A 26,998-nucleotide genomic window follows, 5' to 3' on the forward strand; every position below is an offset into this window, starting at 1 on the left:
ACAAAACATGAACTCTTCGGCATCCCGAAGTATTCTACAGTGCCAAGATTTTACTGCATTCACCTAACAGAATCTTAGTTTCCGCCCTCTGTCTAGAAGCTGTTATGGACATGACTTTGAGATGGTTTACTTCGATGTAGCCATCAAAGAAGCACACAAAGTTCATTCGCGTACGCAATGAACGGACCAACAGCCTTCAGTCTTTTCCCAAATAACTGGGAAAGATGGATGGGGGCGCCGTGACAAACAGCGGCATTGATACGATTACTGCTATAACGGAATTGAAACGGTCAGCTCTACACTGAAAATCCAGTATGATATAGGGAGGTAGTCTTACACAGTACGTGTATAGTGGAGTTTCTTTAGTGGAGTTTCTTTTCACGGTGATCCTAGGACAGCGTGAATTGCTTGTACGTTCACTTATTTTTTTTTTCCTACCGCTTCCCCTTTATCGATATATATGTTTCTCTCTCTCTCTCTCTCTCTCTCTCTCTCCCTCTCTCATCCCTTCCTCTCTCTGCTATTTATGTCTTTGCACCGTATTGATATTATTTCAAGCAAGATGTTTATGATGACACTTTGCATTAGTCTATAAATATAAAGTGAACATTCTTCTCTTGAATCTTGTCTAGTAATCTTTGGGGATTTATTTTGTATTTTTTAGTGTAGGTTAATGTATTTGCTGAGAAAGAAGAGAGACACTGAGAAAAATTCGTTTTTTTCATGTACATTTATATTCATCTGTTTCCACATACATAAAGATTTTTTAATGCCATTTCGTTACACCTCTTTTCACTTCAGATTTGGCTCCACTTTATAACACTGTTTATCTCTCTATCTCTCGTGTATATCAACAACAGTCTTTCTGACAGTATTTTGGGCATACTAGCAAATGCCCCAAAACCCCACACTTTATTGAATGCACTAATAGACATAAACGTACAGATAAGGACACAGGGGTTAGTCTTCATGTTTGAAACATGAGCTCTTCTCTGTTCTCAAGACGTAAGATCTTACGCAAACTTTACACCTACTTTAAACATCGTCTAGTTGAGAACAAACAGCGTAAGGAAACTTAATGGTATGACATGTTTCTGACTTACTTTAATATACAAGTAATTATAGAGCCCAGGACACGTTGTGATCCAGTCTGACAAAAATGAGGTAACTAAAAATCCGTTTATAACGCTTGCAGAGTCCAAAATTGAAAGACACTCATGACAATGTAATAAGAACATCGACGCGATGCAATGAGAATTCGGAACTCCGTTTAAAGAAAGTGGCGAAACAAAAAAAAAAACAGAATAAGTTATTGTGTATTTCAGGTTCTAAGTTTTTCTTTTCAGCCGTTATGCGTTTTTTCCATCAGAGTAATTTTGCACCATAACTATTCATGACCTAGCCGACATATAGATTTTTATTGCAGAAGTGGTTCTGATAAATTAAATGTTCCCCTGTATCTGACGTCATCTAGAAATGAAGGTTCATTGACCCTCTTTCTCATCTCTAACTCTGCCCCTAAAGAGTGATGGGCAGAAATTGTTGGCCGGTCACTCGTAGTAGGTGGGCCCTCTGGGCCGATTGTCCAGCACAGTGAAATAAAAAAGAACGTACCATATACCCAACTTATTACCATGACAAGCATCAGAAAGATACCGAGTTGCACGTAACTCAGCACGGTAGCGGGCAGCATGCACGCACCGGCGGCGAACGTGGTAAGAGCTGCCATTGTTATGGCGGCACTGAGGGTCTGAATCGCAAATAACGATCGCGACTGGCGATCCGACGCCGGAGCCTGACGATAAGACACCCCGAAATGGATTGTGAAGTCGACGGAGAGGCCGACGGTGAGGGCAAGAATAATGGACTCAAATATATTTAGCTCCCATCCAAGCAGAACGACAGAGGCAATGACAACGGAGACTGCACAGGTAATTGAAATTATAGCATAGAGCGTGACCAAGATATTGCGGATAGCCACAAATAGAACGCAGCTGGCTACAGCCAGAGACACGCCAACTGAGCGCGGAGTTCCAACGGCGAGACTCCGCTGAAGATCAAAAAAGTACAGCTGCTTCTTCCCAAAGCTTATGAACCATCCCCGGCTTAGTCCCGATGGAGCAGCCTTGAGCCTGTTTTCTACCCAACTGTTTACATCTTTCCAAAACTTGTCCATAGCTGCAAAGTCCTGCGACTCTCTGACATTAGTGTTGAGATAGAAATTCATGGCGACGATGTCGTTATCTGAGTTGAATCTCAGGCCTGGTCTATTGTATTCGCAAGGATATACTTGGCAGCCCAGTTCGTAGAGAGTTATTGCACACTGGTGAAATAAAGAGGGTTCGTAAGGAAATGAAGACTGAAGACAACATGGTGATATATCGGCTCCCGTAAGAGGATTCATACATGGTCCCTCCATAAAACTCCTGAATAAGTCGACAAAGCACACTTCCTCGTCGGGAGACGTAGTATCGTCATGAAATGACGAGTTTCGAAAATCTGCGCAGAAGTGGTACAGCCACTCTTGCGCCTCCGCTGTGGTAGGATCGAATTCGTCGTCCATGACAGTAGAACCCTTGGAGTCAGGATCCCAATGATTCCCGTTGTCAAGGGGCTTGATACCCCAGGTAATCATTGCCGGCATCAGGTCTGCCGCATCGCTCTCGAAGGCAAACATCTTCTCGTATACCTGGTCGTATTGCTCAAGGATGTGACTCATGCGGAAGACTTGAAACTCGGACTGTGAGGGAAGACGCATCCTTGGGGTAATGAAGACGACACAAAACCCCGCCAATCCCAAACCTACCAAGACAGCGATCCACACAACGCGTAGTTTTTCAATGGCTGCTGGCAGGTAGAACTCAAAGAAATTACAGCAAGCTTTTGATAGGTTTTGATAGCACCAGTCACAGGCATAACAAATTGTCCGACCCTTAGACGAGGTGATGGAACTTTCCTTCTCGTGCAGGAAATACTTTTCATGTATCATTACTGAAGCCGGGATCCACGTGACGGTGAAGACAAAATTGACCAAAATGGTGCTCCCTGCGTAGACGGAGAAGCAGCGGACGCTTGTAATCGAGCTGACGATGCCTGCGAAGAGCGCAGCCGATGTCGTAAAGCTCGTCACGAACATGGGCGTGGCAGAATGGCTCAGAGTCTCGCGAAGAATGGCGACGAGATTTTCTCGCGGATTCGGCGTCGCTCGCTTAGAAATCCGCCAGATGTCGACGTAGATGAAGCAGTCGTCCGCTCCGATTCCAACAATGAGCACTGACGTAAGTACGTTGACGTAGGGGGCGAAAGTCACCCTGAATACAGTGTGGTAGAGAAAATGAGCAACCGCCATTGACATGAACATACTCAGGATCGTCATTATAGTGACAAAGAAGGAACCTACATACACCCAAATAATCACGACCACAGCAGCACATCCAAAAGCCAATGTAAAGTGAGTCTGATAAAATGTAATCTATAAACAGATCTATTTTAAATCCTGCTCCGATTGCCACTATTCTGATGTCATCGTCATATAAGGAAGGACTGTGCATATGCTCGTCATAAAATTTGCGCGTTTGATTGTTAGAATATTCTAGAGGTGGTAAGGTCATCAGGACAGGTAGGTGAAAGCCACCATGTAGAACCGACGTAACAAACTCGGAAGGCGTGAGAAAATGAAATATTGTGCTAATAGCTGTCGTATGATTGGAACAGGTTTCCGACACATTTCTGCAATCATTGTAGTCTTGCAAGCATCCAGCCATGTACTCCTCTGCACATTCTCGGAGTAGCCTCTTCACAACATTGACGTCATCTTCGTCGATATTCGCGCACGATGCCTTCCCGCTGACGCTTGCAACGAGGTGTCCCAAAGACCACGTTGGACAGCATGTCTCATTCGCATCGCGGAATGCGCATATCTCCTCGTAGCTCGGCTGAATGCGAAACGTCTGCTGGTCGTGGCGGACACGCCGCTTTCATGGCGCTCGCGATGAACATATCGCTATCTTCTGAAGTACGGTAGGACAATGCGCAGACGATCTGCAACTGAATGGAAACGAATAAAAGAAGAGTGATAGGAATGAAACGAAGTCCCTGTCATTTAAACACAGAGAATAAAATTAGTTGAGTTGATTTGATTTGATTGGAATGTCATTGGCTGTCAGTCTGTAATGAAAGTAATTATGCACGTATTAGATTCGGCTGTTACATCGCTATATCAAAACATAAAAAAAAGAAGGCAAATTTACGAATCACTGTGCTAATTCCATGGTGTACTTCTTTCATCTTCCGGGGACACACTATGAGTTTTAGTCGCAAAACGATGAAGACTCTCAATGTAATGGCGCCATTGCATAAATACTAAATATGAAACTGATTGATATTTTCCGTATATGATCTCCGAGTGTTGTGTCTAGGATCAAGTATTCAAAAAGATTTCTTTGACTATTGCTCTTTGTGAATGCACACCCATTTGGTCTGCAAAAACAACAAGGCTGTACTCCCCGCTGTTTTGCTTACGACTTATTTTCTCTTGCAGCGAATTATTAAGATGCAATATGGTCCTGGTATTCCTATCAATATCCTCTTTCGACCTGAAATAAATAGTTGCAAGACTGCTGATTGTATCATCATCTCAATGCTTGACCAGTAACTTCTTTTTTTCACCTGATTACATTCCTTCGTTCTTTCTTTTGTCTTCTTTTTCACTTCAAACAATGCGCACGAATGTTCCATCAAGCCTAAATATTGAGTACTTTTCCAAGGTCCTAGGAAATTGATGAACCGATCTGCCGTTTTTATTTTAACGTGAAAAATTTGCTCTAATTTCAATTTAAATCGACCATAAACTACAGGTAATAGATATGTTATTCAGTATCAAGACATACACAAATAAATGAGAGAATTAAACAAAGTATCAGTGAAAAAAAAAACGCGATTGAGTAGATTAATGATAACTTAAGGCTATTATGACGGAGGAGATAGCTAACTTGGAATGACTGTGGTGTGTTGAGTAGACTTTATTCTTAAACAAAGATAGAGGGATGCAAGAGTTTGGTTGCAAAACTTACGCCTTGATCCGCAACCTGGCTCGTCATAATTCCACATCACGCAGATGGACATCACGCAGGACTGGCGGACTTCCTGCGTCTGATGGAAGCCGATTGTCCAATCGGGGTTGGTCCCGTTTCGCCGATTGGCGCCGATGGATATGGGGAGTACAGCTCCGTCGGTTTCAATGAATCGCTCGTAGGCCATCAAACGCCCACTCAGGACAGTGCCCCTGGCTTGGAAACCCTGATTGAGGATAACAAGTAAAAGTTTATTTTATTATGTAGCACGACACGCTTGGCCACTACAATGTCTATTTTATCAAATTACGTAAGTAGTGTTTCAGTTTCAAAACTGCCCGAACGAAATTTGAAATTTTTCGTGCCATGATAGTCATTTTTTTTTTTCACATTAAGATGATCGTTCGACTAATACCTAATTTCGGCACATTCCTGTACTAGTTTTTTCTCTCTCTCCTGCTTTTTAATCTTGGTTTGTTTCTGTCCTTCTGCTAATGAAGATGATTTTTATTATTCTTCTCTCTTCCTGACACACGAAGCTGCTGACATCCTAACCTTCCCATAAGTGAAATTCTACACCTTATTCAATTTGACTATTATGATTTGAGTCAATGCAAGAACAGAAATGGCAGCTCTTTTATCAAAGTCGGACCGAAAAGTCAAATTTTTCGTCAAATTTTTCTATCTGTTTGTAAATATCTGTAAATAAATTGTATTATAATGTAAACAGCACCAGTCTGCAAGAATCTTCAGTCTATTGAAGGAGGCAGACTTAATCAGAAGAAGAAGAAGAAAGTAAGACTGCCAAGATATTTAGAAGTGCTTCCATATTCATGCTTTTACTAAAACAGTGCATGATAATAGTCGCCATGGTATATACAAAGTAACTCGGTAACGACGTCATCAACGCGCAATTTTCCCATTGGTCTTTACAAGAAAATGATCCTGAAAAATATAGTTTTCGGTCGATGATTCAACAACTGTAACCTCACCCCTGAAAATTTATCATTGCTATCTTATTTGCGACACGTTTCAATCATTCATACACTGCAAATACAGAAATAATCGATGTTTTATTTCTTGGGGATTTTCTTCATATCATATCAAGAAAAGCAATTGAGTGAAGTTTTTTGTACAGGTCAGCTGGAGATTTTCAAAAATATGACATGACCTCATGTAATTTGCATAAATTCTGCCCCTCCTACTTTTATACATCACAACTTTGTAAAAACATTGCGATACTTTTAGATATAACCCTCTCGAGGACCAATGAGCCTGACGTGCAAACTGAATCTTAGTCACCTTACTAGTCCAACCTCCTACGCCTGATTCATTAGATTTCAGAAAAATGCTGAACATCACATTATGAGCATTATCATACCATTGCGAACGAATGCAAAGACAAGAGAAAACACATCTTGAGAGAAAAATAACGAAACGGTCAATCGCGATACAAGGTCAACAGATTATTGATACTTAGGATCCGACAAATTATCACCCTTCACAAAAATTCTTTTTAAATATATCTATAATAGATATATGCCATAATGGTTCGATCTGCATCCTAGCAATTTGTCTCTATCAGGCCATTTGCATATACACAATCCTCCTCTGTCGAGTACTATTAGCTCAGGAGAGAGAATAACAGTCAGAGCTTTTACCTTTGATGGATCTTCCAGCGACAGCAGAGGATTTGTGAGGAAACTTGCGACACCGGCGGCAACGACAAGAGCGAAAAATTACAAAGATGACCACCGATGGAAACTCAACCAAGAGATGCAAATAACTGTGAAGATAACAAGATGAGAGTAACAAGAACTACTTGTCTGTGACAAGTGGGATCGGAGGGGCGGGCATACACTTGGGTACTGCGAAGCTCGATTCGTGTAATACTTTGAATAATCAGTTGTTAGTTAGAGGTAAGTAGATTATCATAATAAAAGAGTCACAAAATCGATTGTAGAAATACCGGAGTACTGTGCCCAAGATTATAGATATCGTTGTGTGTCGCCATTATTATGTCACTGTTGTGCGTTGTTGTTGCTTTTTTTAAACGGATTTTCATATGATATCTAACGAAAATGACATTAATTTGCATTTAACAATTCAAAACAATTTAAACAATTCCTTGACCACAACAGAGCAGATTTCTGTACGACCTTTATACACTTCAGGCTGTAATATTGAAAGATAAAGAAGAGAGGCATATAGTAAATACATGCTTTAGATACAGGAACTACTGCAAAGATTACATTGGCTACATTTTTGTGTTTTACAAAGGGGGTTAACGTTTGAGTCAGAGATGCATAGGAGAGCTTTTTCCCTTCATATAAGGAATTATGTTATCCTGTGCAATATTCTTAACGTAGCCTTATTAGCGATTAACAGATTACAGTAGCTGTAATAATAGATTTGAATCGTTTCAACTAAAAATTAATACTGAGGGATAAATTTTTCCCTGTTTGATAACTCCGCCCTAGTTTGTATGCGTTCACCTTCATTTTGAAAACAACATAACTTATGTTTCATGCTTTTTTTTCTGTCGAGGCATTGCGAACTGAGAGTTTTAACGATTGACAGCAGGTGAGGTACTTACGCAGAAGCGATGCCGCAGGTGCATCGGCGTCGCTTGCATCGGGCGACATCATCGCCATCGACGTCGTTCACCGTCTCATCCTGGTTGATGGCAAGAAACACAGATATGACGCTATATGTGACTGAATTGAAATCTACAGGTATTGCAGAAGCCCTGCATATAAAATTACAGCTGACAGTATACATTTTGCGTGATTAAACCCTCGCGGTATACGGCTTAAATATCACCTTCCATTTATGCAATCTAAGAAAAATTAGGTTTCAACTTATAGGTTGAAGATAGAGAAGATAAGTTTAAGATAAGTTAACTTTAACTTTCAAGTTGAAACCTATTTTTTCTACCGTGTATAGCAAACTTTTTCTGACCTTCAAGTGATTATTACATCAGGAATGTATTATTTTTCTCTCTTCATGTTCAAGACATGGTCCTGTCGCTGCAAGCTACACTGTAAAAACATCGGTGTTACATTTAACACCATGGGTGTTAAATCTAACACCGATCAAACTTCAATAGAGGACCACACCCACAGGTGTAGAAAATGCACTGTGATGGTGTTGAAAAGTGTTTCACCTGACACTTCGTGGTGTTAATTTGACACTGTACTTGGTGTTATTTTGACACTGTACTGGTGTTAATTCAAAAATGACACCACATGGTGTTGATTTGATATTTGTTGGTGTTAATGTGAATGGTTTTAACACCCGTCCAGCTTCAATAAGAGACCACATCAGCTGGTGTTACTGTGGTGTAAAATTTATTTGCACATTTTTTTTCAAAAATCTAGTATTTTAATGTAAAATTCTTGATCGTCTTGTTTTAAATTAAAAAATCAACAGGAAGTGCAGTTACTAAGAAAACTCTTCAAAAAAAAAAAAACAGTTTTATATTTGGAAATGACACCCGGAGGTGTTAATTTAACACCATAAATGAGCACCGAAAATTTAAACACCAGCTCGGTGTTCACTATCTAACACCGGACTTTTTTGCAGTATATGTGTTGATTATAAACAGAGAAAAATGGACTGTGTGGGTTGGCCTTTGGAGGAGTGATCAAAATATTGGACAGGTTATCATGGGTATGGACCGTAAAAGATTAGAGGAAACCCTCAACACAAACCTGTAGTTGTGTAGACTGGCCTATTTATTTGACCACATTCACTGGACAGATCTCATCCAGAGGACATTCAATGCTTCTATTATGATAACAGTCAAACTTGGAAAAAGTGCAGCTTCCCATCTGTCAGCACATTTAGGTATCCAATGCAAAGAAGAAGAGTTGATGAAGTACCCGTCTAAAGTTGGATTACTTTTTTTTATACGCTCTTTACATATTTCATTTTACATATATCTATGTGTATGTGTGTGTGTGTGTGTGTGGTGTGTGTGTGTGTATTCATGATATATTTGCACATTATCTGCAGATGGCAATGATCGTAATGGCGATGCTCATATCAATATTTACCTCTTTCGTTCACCTGGACTGAAAGAAAAGGAACGATAAATCGATATCATATAATATCAGACCTTTATTTCCCGTATTTTTGTTTGAATCATTGTGTCATTCTCTTTAATATAGATGACACGAATATATTATTGTCCTTCCCGGGGCACTTATGCAATATGTTACGGGTGGTATAGTTTATCATTTTGTTTGGCACGACGCTTTTGAGAAAACACGAATCTGGTGAATTAACATTCATACGAAATATCAAGATCTTGAAAAGAAAATCATTAATCTTATTGAGACGGTATGCAATATCATAGTTCAAGTTCACGAAAAAGAAGAAAAAAAAAACCATGGATCATTCTATTCATGTGAGTTTCATTGTTGATCCTGCTGCGAGGAGAAGTCCTAATTAAAACTTGCGTACATGTATATGGTAATAGTTTATACCATATCTTTTTTTTTTCCCTCAAAAACGGTGTCATAATGTTTGTTTTGCATATCCTTATCCACATCTTTACGTCGACAAAGATAAGAGACAGAGAAGAAAGAAAAAACATAATTGATTCGGTGGACAGTTTTTCTCGAAAGGTATGCCAGAGAAATCATTCGAAGAGGATATTCTTTACACCTCTGTGACATCATGAAACACTGCGGCTAGAATCTCTCCGCTCTCCCAAAAACTCTGAACAAAAACTCAGTAACCAGTGAGAAGCAAAGTCAATGAAGCACACTGGCGTAAAAAAAGAGAGCAGGTAGAACAATGGCATCGCCATTGATAAAGCTCCGTCGGGCTACCGCTGGTATAAACTAGACCTCCTTTCACCAACCCGAATGGAGCGGAAACGGTTAAAAAGCAATGGCAAGCAAATACATTATTTCGCGTTTATACAAGCGTGTACGCATGCTGTGATGGTGTGTACAGTGTTTGGAAGAGTTTGTATGTGCTTACAAGAGTGTGCTTGCGAGCATGTGTGTGCATGTATGTATGCCTGTATATCTGTAGTAGGCCTATCATTGTATGTATTTACGATGTAAGTAGGCCTATATGAATGTATTTAACGTTGATATCAGGGCAGTGACGTAGATTTTATGTTGGCAGACAAAATTACTTACATCGCTATAGCAGGGCTCGACACTAACGGTGGGCCCGGTGGCCCGGGGCCACCAAAAATGAAAGTCGGGCCACCAAATTTCAAAAAAGGGCAAATTTGGTGGCCCGCCTCGGGCCACCAAAAATTTTTTGAAAAGTATGTCAATAACTTCGTAACTTTGTGCGCCGGAAATTAGCAGTTAAATTTGTTTTAAAGGATGGATGAAAAGGACTGAATGAATGCCTGAGAGTGAGTGTTCCAAGTTTGTTGAAGTTTATTTATGAGTAGATATGTCCAACCTCTAATTCTTACTATCATAAATCTTAAATATTTGACTCATTTAAAAAAAAACTTTTAATGTTTTTTATTGTGTTTTTTTTTTCGGGACACCAAATTTTTCTCTCGGGCCACCAAAAATTTGGAATTTAGGATTTTGGTGGCCCCATCGGGCCACCAAACAAAAAAGTTAGTGTCGAGCCATGGCTATAGGCAGGCATAATTATGGTTACAGCTATGTGTGTACATCTCTGATATGCATCATGCATGTTGATATCGCAAAGATTTGTGCATCAGGGTATTGTGAAACTATCGCCTCGGAACAGTTCATCAGGTCGTCAAGCATTATCTCTAATGTGTACAATATTTTTAATGTCCTAGAGACTTTTTCATATAACTTGTTGAAAATAATGTCACCGTGGCCTATATGGCGTATTGGCGTAATAATCATTATGTCGTCCTCTACAGTGCATAGGACGTGAATACCTTGAAACACAATCACGTTCGTCGGGAGAAATCAATTTTACATAATTACATTGATGGTGCAGATTGCATCGTGAATCACATAACCTGTTGATGAGCTGCAACTTGAATATTACAGCCTGAAGTAATGATATATTAAGCCAAGATAGCACCCACATCGGCTACATGAAATGACATCACGCGGGGTATCACATTCATTTTACAGAATGTGTGTTACTTTGTATAACTTACCTTATTTGACAGACGGTTATATTTCATGTCTGAGCTGTCGTATACTGCTGCATAGATGATGCATCAAGTCGGATATGGGTGAACGTTACAGGATCATGTCAGGTGGAGACATTCAAGAACTGCTGTCAGCACGCCACAGCCATGCAATCACACCGTGTCACACACATCAGCTTGCCATGTTATGAACTCCTCGTAGTATACCATCACCACGCCTGTGTGCTCAAGTAGAGCGTGTATCTCATTGAGCGTCTGTGGCAACAGTGGTGAGGGAGAAGGCCTATTTTTGCGAGGCTCCGAGCGAGCACAGACTGACGAAGGACAGACGTGGTGAAGGGCTATTGACAATGAGCAATTCGCCCTTGTCTGCGATTGAATAGCCTACAGCGAGTATTGACGAGCTTCCTTCTGAGAGAAAGGGGGTTAGGGTCAGCTGGGCTTCATATAGGGGGCGAGGTGATGGAAAACGACTCCTTTCTAAATTGGAGAGGCATATCATTTGGTTGATGTATCAACACTTTTTGTGTCTTTACTTAATCAATCTGAAATAGATCCTAACAGGTTCTACACATTATTTCATTCCTCAAAATCAGTGGTATCTTCACGTCAAAGTTTTACGTTTAAGGAAAACGTTTTTTTTTTTCAGTGACAATGCACGATTACACAATCGCCGTTACAAATGAGCATTACAAATGTAATGTATTATTATCATTATTATGTTTTGTCCAAATCCTGTCTTACCCCCAAAATGCAGCCACTATTCCATGTCAAAAGAAAGGCGATCCGATTTGATAGTGCTTTGACTGCCATGTATTTTTGCTCTCCTGAACATTTGACATTTTTGAGATAGGTCATGTTGGTCTTGTCGAACGAGTGACGATGTATATGTAATATATATGTGTGTGTTACATGTATATGCACACACACGCACAAACACACACATACACACACACGCACAAACACACACATACACACACACACACATACACACATATATATGTATATATATATATATATATTCATATACATATGTATACACATATATACAAAAACAAGGAGCAATTATTGCCGTCTCTTAGAAATACAACTTTCATATTTAATTTAAATTCTTGCTCGGATGATTTTCATGATAAAGACAAAAAAATAGATTTTAATTTTCAAATGAATTATAAACATGTATGGCCTTTATGGCCTATGTGGCACTGTACCCAATGATCTAATACATTCACTGTGGTTATATAATGATAATAATGTATCGCAAACATTCAGAATTTCATATTTGTCTTCCTACATTTTGTCCTTTGGGTACAAAATAAACATCTTACAAAATGGCAAAGTTTTGGAAAAGAAATATAAACTATTCACTTCCTTTCTCAAAATTGATTTCATTACGACTTACTGTAGTAAAAATCGAAACGTTGATTGATTCCTCTGCTTTGGTTCCAAGAGTATGTGAGATGTATTCATATGAGGCGTCACCATCTTTTTTTCAAGGGGAGGGGGGGGGGAGGTGCGTTTGTATTTCTGGTTGCACTTCCGGGTTTCATCACCTAAGAGCCCGTATTAGCGAGCGGGGATGGTCTGGATGAGGGGGGGGGGGGGCGATGTCCCACCTCCGAGACCATGAACATTTAGATTGTGCGCGCATATATGATAAGTAAGTTTTTAAATCATTTTTTTGTAAGGGTCTGACGGGGGTTGCGTTCGCACCAACCACTTCTCCCCCTGGTGACGCCCATGACCTTATCTGCTTTCTGATAGAATGTTGGTGTTTCGAAAGCACCTACTTCGTTTTATCAATAGCAACGAATAATATTTGAATAAACTTATAAAATGAAACAAGAAAAAAAAGTGATATGAAAGAAATATTAACTATTCTTTTAAGTTTGACTGGTCAAAATCCTGACATAGACGTTATTCTCGCTAAAAAATAAAATGTCTTCTGCATGCACATACATGTATACCCTTTAGGCAGGCACATAAAATCAAATGTTACTATATTCAACACAGAGACGTGACAATCAAATTACAGAATACGTTAATTGCATACATGCAGCTGCATATATGTTTTACGTAAACGCAGGGACAATAAGTCTATTAGTAGATTTCTTGCATCAATATTATCATGAGAATTGAAAGTATACAATGTGTATCTATCTTCCATACCAAATAGTGTATTTTGTAACACTATTTGTGATTGGTCATGCTCTATTCTAGTCAATATACACTCCAAAAGCATCATTAGCACTCGTGCAATTCTATTCTATCATGGCCTTAGGCTTTGGTGAAATAAAACTGCACTTGACATGCTTGAGTTAATAGTAGCCGGGTTCACACGTACACCAATTAGCGGGATACAAATCTCGAGATTTGCATCGCGATCGTCATCCCAAGAAATCTTGCGCTGGTTCCTCAATTAGCGGGATAATTGGCCCCGCGCTGGTACGTGTGAACGGTCGGGACTAGAATCTCGAGTTTTTATATCCCATCATGCAATGCGCACATCACAACAGCGAGGCCTCTGCGAAGAGGTCCTTCACCTCTTTGGAGCACAACAACAACAGCGCGCGAACCACACCACTGACGCGTAAAAGACAATGGACAAAGGTAAGTGCGCGCAGGCAGTGATAGAGAAGGGCGCAGTGTGACCCAGTTTCCAGGCTTTGCTGTTATCTCTATCGGCAATTAGCGGGATAATTCGGTACGTGTGGACGCTCGCCAAATTAGCGGGATACCGATCGCGATCGCTATCCCGCTAATTTGGTACGTGTGGACGCTCGCAAAAAAACTCGGGATGAGCATCGCGATCGTCATCCCGCTAATTTGTACGTGTGAACCCGGCTAATGTATTTGCCGAGCATAATTATACAGTGCATTCAAGATCATGTAATATTTATAAAATTTATATCATAATGCGCAGTGCTCTCAGCCATTTTTTTTTTTTTACAGACATGATAAAAAAATTATACGCTACGTGCACTCAAAGGTCATTCATATTACAATGGAGTATACATTGTACTAAAAAGAAATAAACATTGACTCTTTATGATATCTCGTTTTCACTTGTAAGGCAAGGTTTATTCACAAATAGGTAACGAAATACTTCTACTGTATACATTCAATTTTGCATAAAGCATTTTTGTTTGGTCTTTCTAGCTAATGTCCCTCACCAGTGAAACTAAAAACTCTGCCAGTTTTTGAATTTTAAGAAGTGCGTAATATACAAGCAGTGTCCCAATGCAGTAGCAATGTGTCTGACTACAGGTAATGCACAACTTTTTTGAGTACAAGGCTTATTTATCAACCCGTTACTTGACATAATTGTAATATGTACCGTCAATATCCATCTCTCTACTCTGACCCCTTCCTCTCATTCCGCTCCCTTCCCCACCCCCCCCCTCTAGCTTTTTCTCTTTTCCTGATTGCATGTACCTCAAGATAGCATACAGTATACTACCACAATAAATAAAATCAAATAACTTTCAAGAATTTTCGTTCAATAGTCATGTCGGTGAAATCATCTCTCCTGAATTTCTGATGATACATAACATAATGAACACACATCCACATTGCACTCTGTACGCATATAAACATTTGATTGCACAATAGAATACACTTGGAAAGCAATCAATAGATTATGCATAATTATGAGTGAATAAAAAAAATCATGTATAGATATATATATATACATTATATGAAGAGCTTGCTCCCGAAAGGTGCTAAATCCATTGAAAATGATGGATTCAGTGCCTTTTGGAAGCAAGCTCTTCATACAATTATATATACATATATATGAAGGATGGAACAGATTATATACCAAAATTATAAACCAATATTTTGCTTTCGTAAACACACTGTATGGACGTGCAACACTTGAATTGTTGTGTGTGTGTGTGTGTGTGTGTGTGTTGGTACTACAGCGTACATCACTGTTGTTCTTTACCGGAACTTTTGTATCATTCAAGTAAGAACAGACGTAGTCTCAAAATAATTGTATTGTATTGTATTGTATTGTATTTATTCAGACAAATCAAAAACAACATGTCTAGGGGTGCAAAAAAAGGTACGAATACCCATGCATGTCTGCACCCCTGGAGTACATCATCACAAAATTAAACAAATTAAAAATTATGATTGGAACATTGAAATACAAAAATCTAAATACATATAGGTACAAATATAATACAGTTATTGTAAAATGACAATGAAATCAAACTCTGGCCTTCTGAACAGCAATATATTGCACAAAAAATGGGTAACCAGGATAAAATGTAAATAAGTGATATCGCAAGAGAGGAATAATCATCTAAGACAACAAACCATATTGCAGGGTATACTAGCGGAATATTAAAACATGGACGAATACATTAAAAAAAAAAGAGTCTATATCATAGTATATGCACATTAATATTGCACCGGACAGAGTAAGGTTAAAATTCATCAAATGAGACTTATATGATATACATGATACATTGTAGGATGAATTCACATACATAAAAACTGTCTTAATAAATATTTAAAGCGAGAAAGAGATGTACTGGCTACAATGTTACTTGGCAATGAATTCCATTCTTGTGAAGTCTTGAGATAAAAAGAACATTTGAAATAATCAGTTCTTGCAAACGGGATATATACTTTCTTATTATGATCATTTCTACCAAATCTGTTCTCTCGTGTAATTCTTTGTTGTCCAGTATTCACTATATCATTTATCATTTTGTAAAACATTATAAGTCTGAAATACTTACGTCTTGTAATTAATTTCGAGAAATGTATCTTTTGCAACAACGTATCATAACCTGTTTCCCAGTCACGAAACAATAATCTAACAAACCTCTTCTGAACACGCTCAAGTATGTTAATGTGAGATAATCTGTATGGATCCCATGCAGCAGCACAATATTCTAAACATGGACGTATAAGAGAATTATATAAACTGATTAAAACATGTGAGGGACAATGTAAAAAATTCCTTTTTATGACACCAATAATTTTATTACATTTAACATACGTTTCATTACAATGATCGTTCCAGTTGAGTGTTTCATTGATAATTATTCCTAGATATTTTTCTGAATGAGTTATACTTAATTTCTTTTCACATAAAACATAATCATAATCATATTTTGTTCTTTTCCGTGACATTTTCATAATCTTACATTTATTAACATTAAAGTCAAGATGCCATGTCTTAGACCATATACCCAAAGCATCAAGATCTCCTTGTAAATCGTCACAGTCTTCAAGTGAATTAATACACCTATACAAAATGCAATCGTCTGCATAAAGACGAATATTGGAAGATATATCATTAGTAATATCATTTATGAAACATAAAAACAAAATCGGACCAAGGATGGTTCCCTGCGGGACACCAGACTTAACATCAACCCAGTCGGCACATTCCCCGTTGAGCACAACCCTCTGCTCTCTATGTTCTAGAAAATTCATGATCCATTTCAAATTGGAGTTTACTACACCGTACCTTTGTAATTTAATTTCTAAAAGACTGTGCGGAACACTATCAAACGCCTTGGCGAAATCTAAAAAGACGATATCCACTTGGGAGCCTGAGTCCATCGCACTTGACCAATCGTGAATAGCTTCGATCAATTGTGTCTCACATGAGCGCTTTTCACGGAAACCGTGCTGACCGTCACACAATATATTGTTCACTGACAGGTGATTAACAAGTCGACGACATACAATCTTTTCAAGTAATTTGCACACAATAGAAGTCATAGAAATTGGACGATAATTATTTGGGTCGTTTTTCTCACCTTTCTTAAATATAGGGCAAATGTTAGCTCTTCGCCAGTCAACGGGCAGCTTTCCCGAGGACAAAGATTCATTGAATAATTTACATAAGGAACTGGCTAATTGTTCAGACCCTTCTTTCAATATTTTTGCTGGCAAGCCGTCTGGTCCTTGGGATTTACTGACATCAATATTCTGTAATAATTTACGCACTTCAGCGACATCACAAACAATATTTTCCATGACTGGAACACAAGAAAACAAATCGTTCAGTCGGGGATGAGTAAACTGGGAATCATTGAATGTAAACTGAAACTGTGTATTTAAAATATGTGCAATCATTTTGTCATCTGTTACGTGAGTTCCGTTTACTACCAAAGATGATATCGTCTTTGTTCAATCTTCTTTGATTTAACAAACTTCCAAAATCTTTTCGGATTTTGCTTTATATCCTCACATAAGGTATTACACATATAATTCTTATATTTTTGTTTCAACAATTTCTTAGCTTCCCGTCTTATTTGTGAAAATTTTTCACGGTCATTCTTAGCGTTCGTTGTTTTAGCAATATCATATAACTTCTTACGTTTTTTAAGTATTTTCTTCACTTCTTTATCAATCCATGGTACGTAAGAACCAATAGTTACATTGCGTTTAGGTATATTTTTCTCAACTGCATCTAGTAGACTACTCTTCCATATTTTCCAATCGGACTCAATGTCATTACATGATTTACCGTGCATTTGCGATTGTAACAGATCATTTCTATAAGAATCAAAGTTAGCTCTTGAGTAAAGATAAATCATCCTACGATTCTGATTCATTATCTGTGTGTTACAAAGAATCTTAAAAACAATAGCATCATGATCACTTATACCTGAAATAATTTTCACATCACTTATCATAGTTGGATCAGTTGAAAATAACAAATCTAGTGTATTACTAGATGTTATTGTAATTCTGGTTGGTTCCGAGATGTGTTGATAAAAAGAATTCATTTCTATTATATGTAACATTTGATCAGTCAACTGAGAATTGTCCAAATCAGTAACAAACCCGTCTGACCACTTTAACTGTGGGAGATTAAAATCTCCTGTCAGAATAATTTGCTTATTTCTCTTACCATTTTCGGTTATATGTGACAGAGATTTTTCTAATTCATACATATTGATCATACAACTATTTGGTGGTCTGTAGAATACACCTAAAAACAACGATTTCTTATTTGGAGAAGACATTTCACACCAGAGTATTTCACAATTTGTTTCTAAATCTTGGCGATGCGTTACACATATCTCTTGCTTATGAGCAATAAGTACACCACCACCATGTCTATTTCTATCTTTCCTTAACACGCTGTAATTTTGTGGAAAAATCTCAGCTGATATAACGTCACACCCCAAGTGCGTCTCAGTACAAAACATAACATCGGGATTTTCAATTTCTATGATTGCCTGTAATTCTTCCATCTTATTAACAACACTTCTCACATTCAAAGATATACATTTCAAGGTTTGATCAACATTATATCTACACTTATCAGAACTAAAACATTTCATACTTTTATCTGTTCTGCCTGTCTCTCTGTCTTTACCCTCATGCCGTGCATAGCATGACCCATGAACAGTCTGACGGGCACTCTCTTCTTGGCCGACAATCTAGAATGGACAAAGTTTCGCTTTGTGTCCATATTGCATACATCGACTACACTGAAGTTGCATACCATGGCGACATGACTGCGACCTGTGATTGGGCTCTCCGCAATTTTGACAGCCGAGCGGGACTCCATGGTAGCTGGGATACAACTGAAGGGGTGGGGCACGGAGCACTGATGCGTACGATGGTCTGTCGAGAGCGTAACTGTAAGGGATGCGTTGGATGTCGGTATTTGTGCGCTTTTGGAGTGGCCGGGTGGGATGGTACACGCGAGACGTCGTGGGGTGGGGTGGCTGGTTGAGGTGATACATGTGATGGTTGGATGGGCCGTGGGGAGGAGGACCTTGGGGAGGCGGGTGGGAATCGAACTGTTGCTGTCGGAGGGGTAGGTTGGGTTGAGGATAGTATGGATGCGAGCTCGGTTGACTGGGAGGTCCGTTGCCGAGTGGGGGCGTGGTTGTTGCTGTGGCGAGATGGCGGCTGGGGGGTGGTTGACGATTTGGGGGCATCTGACGAGAAGTTGACGGATTTTGATGGAGACTTTGTTTATCTGTTCGTAGGGTTCCTGGAGGTGTCGGTGGTTCACTTGAGGGGGGTGCAGTTCGGGGTGCGGCTGATGCAGAAGCCTTGGGGATGTCCAACAGGGCATCAATGGCGTGCTGCACTTTACGTAACTCCATTGTTAGGTCGTCGACTCTTTGAGGCAGGCATTTGCATTTCATACAAAGAGGGCCAGAAGAGTCACGGGGAAGGGCGCACAGTTGACAAAGGCGATCTCTCGGCTGGTGAACTGAACTATTGTGAGACGACTGGTCGCTGGCAGTAGAAATGTCATTGTCCTTCTCAAGTACAATGCGGGTGCGGGTGAGGACAAAATGGCGGACTATAACCGGATTTAGCTCAGGGTATATCGCACCCAAGTCCTTTTCGATGAGGTTGTCCTCAAGGTCGGTGTCGGTCTCGATATTGAGAAGGCGTGATAGGCATATTATTTCCAGTGCCTTTCTGGTACTTTGGACAGTTACACCCTTTGGTAGTTTAAAGGAAAAGTTGCCAGATCCTGGTATCCCCTTGTACTTGTTTGATTTAGGGCCGGACACCATGGTTTCAGTTTACTGGAACGTAGAGTTTCAAGTTCGACACGGCACACACAGGTGGGACTAACGACCGACGAATGTGTGTGAACGGTATGTGAGTTAAACGAAATATGTACTTACTGTCGGTAACAATAACATCTCACTTGGTAATCCATTTCGTGGTTGAAGCAAAATTTCAAGGTCAGTGATATTCCCGGGAGGTCCACATTTAGAGAGTTTTCTGCTGGTGAGATGACAAGTCCGCTTTTCAGAGTTTTGACGCCTAGAAACTTGTTGAACACCTTAGACATTCTTGTCCGCCCGCGTGGAAGCAACAGTATATGAATTTGAAAGGGTTTTTTTTTTTTCTTTCTCTCTACGTGCCAATTGACAATGGCTTTTAGACCTAAGTGGTTTCATCCTCTAGTGACAGGCGTTTTGGCCCAGCATGGATAAACTTTTAAGTGACAATTACATTGACGTTGTATACATATGTATGTATACATGTAAATATATATATATATATATATATATATGAATATACATACGTATATATTATATATATACGCTTTATTATGTATATTTATGCCATTACTGCACGTATTGGAAATATATTATCTTTCGTCAGAAGTGTCCACATGCTGCTCATGCGCGTGGTCCTCCCTTGTCATTTCAATTGTGTTTTCAGACGTCGTTTTCCTGACGAAGCACGATAAAGAGATTTGCGCAAAGCTTTTCTGGGGTCCGATGGTACGGCACATCGAAACGAAAAGAAACGTTCCGTAGAACCAGCTTATGGTCATGACGAGAACGAGGAACGTACCCAATTGCACGTAACTGAGTACCGTTGCGGGCAGCATGAAGGCTCCAGCAAAAAAGGTGGTTAGGGCCGCCATGGTTAGAGCGGCGCTAAGTGTTCGCAAGGCGAACATAGACCGCCCCTCACGATCTTCGTCAGGAGCCTGGCCGTAGGAGACGCCATAGTGGATCGTGAAATCCACCGAGAGTCCGACAGCTAGTGACAAGATGGTCGACTCGAAGATGTTCAGCTCCCAACCTAAGAGGACGACAGATGCAATGACGACGAAAACTGCAAATGCAATTGTTAGTATGGCATACAGGGTCACGAGAACATTCCTGATGGCTATCAGCAGGACGACAGCCGCTACTGCCAGAGATACGCCGACCGAGAGCGGTGCACCGGTGGCCAGGCCATTCTGTAGATCGTAGAAAAACAGCTGCCAACCGTGGGAGCTCACGAACCAGCCATTCTCCATTCCCGCTGGCGCATCATCCACTTGTGAGTCTACAAATTGGTTTAGCTCCTGCCAGAAGTTACTCATTTCTTGGTAATCCTGAGATAACTTTATATTTGTTTGCAAACTGATAGTCAGTGCAACGATAGTGTCATCGTCACTGAAGAATAGACCGGGACTCCCATAAGTGCAGATGTGGGGGTCAAGAACACAGCGTATCGTGGAGTAAACTTTTGCACACTGGACGAATAAATCAGGAGTATAAGGAAAATGTGTTTGACTACAGCATGGAGAGAGACTTCCCCCATCTAATGGATTTATACATGGCCCCTCCATGAAATCTCGGAAAGAATCGATAAAACATCCTTCCTCGCGCAACGGGTCTGCGTCGCTGTCGTGGAAACTCGCATTCCGGAAATTTGCACAAAACTCATACAGCCATTGTTGAGCCTCTTCTGATGTGACGTCGAACGTTTCGTCCATGACGGTCGTTCCCTCTGAGTCTGGGTCCCAGTGATCGCCATTATCCAATGCCTTGATACCCCACACAACGAAGGCGGGCAAGTTCCTGGCAGAGTCGCTTTCAAAGGCAAAGTTCTTCTTGTAGACTTGGTCGTATCGCTCGAGTATGTGACTACTTCGGAAAACTTGAAAATCGGACTGGGACGGCAAGCGCAATCGGGGTGTGATGAAGACCACGACAAATCCGCCTATTCCAAGCCCAGTCAGAAGGATTATCCACAGTATCCTCAATTTATTGATAGCGATTGGCAGATAGACCTCGAAGAAGGTGCTGCCAGCTCTGGCTATACGGTTGTAAAACCGCCCAACAGTAAACCAACATCCACAACACTTACAGGATGAGCCCTCCTCGTCGTTGCCGTTGCATAAGAAGTACTTTTCATGGATCATCACGGCCGCTGGGATCCACGTCATCGTGAGGACGAAGTTGACGATGATGGAACTGCCCGCAAACACCGAAAAGGTGCGAATGGCGGTGATTGAGCTGACGATCCCGGCGAACAGGGCCGACGACGTCGTGAAACTCGTCACAAACATGGTGATCGAAGCGTGCTTGAGCGTCTGTTGGAGAATCATAGCATGGTTAACTCGACCTCCCCCAATTTCTGCCTTGACTAACTTCCAGATGTCGACGTATACGAAACAGTCGTCAGCACCAATGCCGATGACAAGTACAACCGTGACTACGTTGATGAATCCAAAGAAGGGAACTCTAAATATGGTGTGATAAAGAAAATAAGCAACGACCATTGCCATAATCATACCTAACACAGTCATGAGGGTGATGAATAAAGACCCAACGTACATCCATATGACGAGCAAAACGAAAGCACACCCAACCCCTATGTACAACGAGTCCGACAATAGATAAGATGCGAAAAGATTGAGCTTGAAATTTCCTCCGATGCCTACATGTATTATTCGCAGAGAATCCCCTTGGAGGGAGGACGAGCTTATATGATCATTGTAAAAATCGGACCAATACCACTCGGGGAGGGGAGGAGCTACCAGGGTGTACTCTAGAGCAAAATTTCCTTCCGACACCATTGCTGCAAAATCATCGGGCGTGAGATAATGGAAAACTGTATGAATCAAAGTGCTGTAGTACGTGCAGTTGTCTGGTACGCCGATGCAGGTGATATCATCAGTGCCATCAAAACAAGCACCTGAAGCTCGATAATAGTCTACGCATTCAAGAAGCACAGTTTTCAGAACTTCTACGTCGGCTTCAACAATCCCCGCACAAGAGTCTTTACCGGCGACGAGGGCCGTCACATGCCCGAGAGACCAAGTTGGACAGCGGGTACTATTGTCCGTGTAACAATAGCTGATGAATCCGTCGGTCTCGCGATAATTTTCCCGGTCGTGTTGGCACACAGCTCTCATGACGGTTGCAGAGAACATGTCCGCTCCACCGTCAGATTGGTACACCATCCGCAATGGGTTGCTCACTACAAAATGAGAAAAAAAATATAAAGTTCTCAGAGAATAATTGAATAGGCGTTGTGGTGCAGCATTGGTAATACACGTTAAATATTGGGCTCTGACATAATCTCAGATGCCTCGGTTTCAGGGTGATCTATCACTTGGTTTAGTCCCATTTCGTCTAATAGATATTTAGTCTCAACCCACGTGGTCTAATCATATTTCGTCTGCAACCAGTTCGTCAATTGACCACTTAGTCTATGTGCCACTTCATTACCAGTTGGTCTACTTCCAGGTGGGCTATACCCATTTCGTCTAATACCTACAGTTGATCTGACGATATGGAAAAAAAAAATCAAGGAGACAAAATTGCAATTAGACCATCTGGTCATTTATAGACGAAACGAAATTAGCCAAACTGGTCATTCGACCAAGTGAGGATGAGACCAAACGGGCATTAGACAGAAGTTATATTAGACCAATGAGTTTATAGCCGTTGTGGTGTTAGACGAACTGGGAAGTAGACCATCTGATATTAGACCAAGTGGCAATAAACAGGTATCAGTGCCCTCTTTTCATGTCTTTACCATAAAGCCGGTTGCTCGGTTTTTTTATTACGGTGAAGAAGGCGGCAAAAACGACTCTTCAAGTACTTTGATCAAAGAGTTAACTATATTTATTTTCCTGTTTCCTGTTTATGCGTGCTCAAGAAGTCACTCGTTGATGAGAATTCGAACTCACATGAATCATAAGTGACGCAACCAGTCATCTACTGCTAAAATAATACAGTTAGATAGTTATAAACAACTACAGTCTTGAGAAAAGTATCGGTTCGGTATAGAAATAATGGAGAGAGAGAAAGAGCGAAAGTGAAAAGGACAGAGAGCAAGAGAGATGGACAACTTACAAACATTTTGGCAAGAAGGAGTGAAGCGAAGTACCGACGTCGTGAGATTGCTGTCACTTGAGTCCGAGTCTTCGACGATGAAGGTTCCATCTGCAGACAGACTGGAGTTGAAAGTGGACGGATAAGGGTTGTACAACACAGTTGCAGAGTCTTCCGAGTCCGAATGTCTCGCATATGTCAGAAGGCGAGCGCTCAGGGTTGTGCCTCGCGCTTTGAACCCCTGCAGACCAGGCACACAACACGAAAAATATGGATCATTACATGGAAGTTATACAAGCTATAGAATGCGCCGTTTAGGCTGTGATAAGCAACGAATTTTGCTATGAACTCAGTTGAGTGGAAAAGCGTCACTATGTTTCGACCGTTACCATGTCGAAAGTCTTTGTGTATTATTGCAGAGCAACACAAATCGACGAAGTTGCAGAATTGACAATTAATGTTGCCTGATGCACCGTCGGGCTTTTTTTCACGTCTTGATATCAATCTTACAATAGAGATAAACAAAAACAAATTTGACAAATGTAAATTCATAAAAGAGTAAAGACATCGATAAATGACGAAATTCATGGACCATGTGCAACTTCAACAGCTACTGCGATCTGAGATTATTGTGTTAAGATTCAGGTCTCCAGTTTGACATGTCAGTGATTCTTTTATTGAAGAAACTGTTCCTCCTAATCTTTCAAAGTTCTGACATGTGCAGACACTGCCATATCAGACGGCTAAATTCCACACCAGAAGCAAACTCACGTATTGGTTCTGCCACTTTAGTCTTTCTATTCGTCCATACCCAATTTCATTCGTCTTATGATTAAACTGCAAATGAACTGTACTGTGTGCAAAGTCGGGGGAGGGGATGGTCGGCGATTTAGAGAGTCTAATACTCAATTGGAATCATTATAAGATAGAAGGTTAGAGCCTTAATCAATAGTTCCGTTAAGGCTCGAGTCAGAAGTGCAGAAGCGAAAAAATAACTTCACATCACAAGCAGTGAGTAGATAATCGTAAAACTAGACAGCTGAAAGCAGAGAAATGGCAACAAAGTTACACACCAAAAGTTCTTGCAGATTTGTAAAGAAAACACACGAAATGCTCTTTACGGCCTCTGTATTGGCACTACAAGCCTAACATTGTACACCACCGCATTTGATAACACGATTTCCATCAACTTGTATATTGATCAAAGATGATAGTAACAATTGCTAAACGTACTTTAGTTGGGTGTTCGAAGGATGGCAAGGGTCCTGTGAAGACTGCCACGGCCCCAAGACCGAGGACACAGACCAGCACTGCGACCAGCACAGCGGATGGATAGTTTGCCACAAACCGAGAGTATCTGCATGGTGCAATAATTATGATAAAAGGGATTCAGTTATTGTTATAGAGATTAATGATTAAGAAACACTAGGGAGGAAGGGGGAGGGCGAAACTGAAAAGAAATGACTGACAATAAAAAGTTAGCTATTGAATTAAGGCTGAAATCTGAAATGGAAAGGTAAGTATGACACAAACAGAATTTATTCATAAAGATAATCATATGAACGGTAATTTAGCAACTTAAAGGCTTCACAACAAGAACATACATTACAGTGTACATGTATCACATGCCAGGGCGCCGCAGAACCACAAACCTGGGTGAAAAAAAAGGGGGGGGGGGGCAACCCTGTACTAGAAGTTTGGCTCTAAACATGAAGTAAGCGGGAAAAGTAACATCCGAAAAACGCATGAAAACACATGAATCGGGAGGGCTATAGCACCGAGATTCCGAAGGTGAGGGTGGGAAAAGGGAGCATTGACTCTTATCTATAAATGTGTATAAAAAGACCTCGCTTGGTAAAGTTGCAACATCAACGACATCCAGAAATGTATAAACAAGCATTCCGGAATTACGACAGAAGAGACATAATTGTGGAATCTCTATCACTGCGACCGATATTTGATAAATAAAGAGGCAATTTCACATTACATCAGGACATGTGACATAGTCAATGCCAATGTTTTAGTTGACTGAAAAGTGAGCGTCGAAAATATCAAAACAATAGCTGACTTGACAGACTTCGCGGAAGAAACGTCGTAATCATTTTTCGTGTTTACCTCTCTTCCTGAGACAAAAGATTAGCTTCATTCTTTCACGACGATGAACATCTTCCGCAATAGTTGACGTTATGGTATCAAGATTTACATATTCTGTTAATCGATATGTCATATCATATTCGAGCAGGTACAAGATTATACTCACATTTTTGATAGCTTAGACGTTTTTCCTATCACAAGCAGACTTAACTCGAGTTTCAGTATACAACATGCCGAATAGAAGTCTGTATATCATAGTCAATTATATGGATGTACTGTCAAAATCACACAACTTTGTTAGCTATTGGACGTCATTCATGCTAACTGCGTTCTAATTAGGACAGTGGTCCACGTTGTCAGCACAATACGCCGAGAATTGCACTAACATATTGCGACAAGATGGGAACTAATAATCAGATAAAAGTCCGTGATATATAACGTATCGTCTGCAAATCTAATGTAGGCATCAATGCAAAGAAACAGAGACCGATGGGGGAAACAACAATATTGAACTTACCCCCTACCGCAGCCAAAACCTCGTTCCCTCTCATTATCACCATCAGCCACAGCTTGCCCCCGGCCCTGGTCGGCAGTGTGCTCGTCATCGGTGCCTTGGTCCCCTATCTCGGGATTGGAGCTGGCTGGTTTAATTTTCATCGCTTGGTTCGATGTGGTGTCAAAACGATTTACTTCTGCCGTCAAAGACCCTGAGAAATGAAGTGAATCACCTGTATCAAAGTGCGTTCATGGCTCAAACTGAGGTATGGTTGAAAAACAACAAAAAAGAGACAAGTCACCTTGTGTTCATGAACCTTTGTAGGTCTAGACACATAAGTGAATTTCGGCTGGTGAATGACACGTGCGGGGAAACCCACAATACCATACTGAAGAGACGTATACGCCCAACCTGATTTCCCCTTACTGAGGTTTTCCCCTGCAGGACGTTGATTATATAATTTCTGTTCTTGAAGACAAATCAACGTGACTCCAAGCCATGGCGAATGATGTAATCAGGACAATGTGAGAACGGCTGGGAGACGAAGCGAAGAATCAACGCCCAAAGACGTAGCATTTTATTGAAAGCGACTGACGATCGACTAGCTAGGCCTACACTCCGCAAAATGCTAGCCTCT

General features: G+C 40.5%; 1 protein-coding gene and 1 pseudogene across 1 annotated transcript; both read right to left on the reverse strand.

Moving 5' to 3' along the window:
• Positions 1-1,465: 1,465 nt before the first annotated feature.
• On the reverse strand, positions 1,466-19,709 carry LOC139743892 (protein dispatched homolog 1-like; annotated as a pseudogene).
• Positions 19,710-20,296: 587 nt separating this feature from the next.
• LOC139743893 (protein dispatched homolog 1-like) lies at positions 20,297-26,522 on the reverse strand. The gene is made up of 4 exons (XM_071654360.1): positions 26,383-26,522; positions 25,005-25,128; positions 23,793-24,012; positions 20,297-22,911 (listed from the first exon to the last, which is right to left on the reverse strand). Exons 1-4 carry the CDS (start codon positions 26,520-26,522, stop codon positions 20,297-20,299), a joined length of 3,099 nt encoding a protein of 1,032 aa, XP_071510461.1.
• Between the last annotated feature and the right edge of the window lie 476 nt (positions 26,523-26,998).

This window comes from Diadema antillarum, unplaced genomic scaffold (assembly GCF_040938485.1).
Source record: "Diadema antillarum isolate AM-2024a unplaced genomic scaffold, OU_Dant_1.0 seq00001120_RagTag, whole genome shotgun sequence".
Classification (NCBI taxonomy): domain Eukaryota; kingdom Metazoa; phylum Echinodermata; class Echinoidea; order Diadematoida; family Diadematidae; genus Diadema; species Diadema antillarum.

Excerpts from the sequence above, each read along its gene's own strand:
- LOC139743893 (XM_071654360.1), bottom strand. The coding sequence starts at position 26,522 with ATGAAAATTAAACCAGCCAGCTCCAATCCCGAGATAGGGGACCAAGGC. Across the intron at positions 25,129-26,382 it reads GGTTTTGGCTGCGGTAGGGG|ATACTCTCGGTTTGTGGCAA; the intron begins GTAAGTTCAATA and ends TGCACCATGCAG. Across the intron at positions 24,013-25,004 it reads CCTTCGAACACCCAACTAAA|GGGTTCAAAGCGCGAGGCAC; the intron begins GTACGTTTAGCA and ends CCTGGTCTGCAG.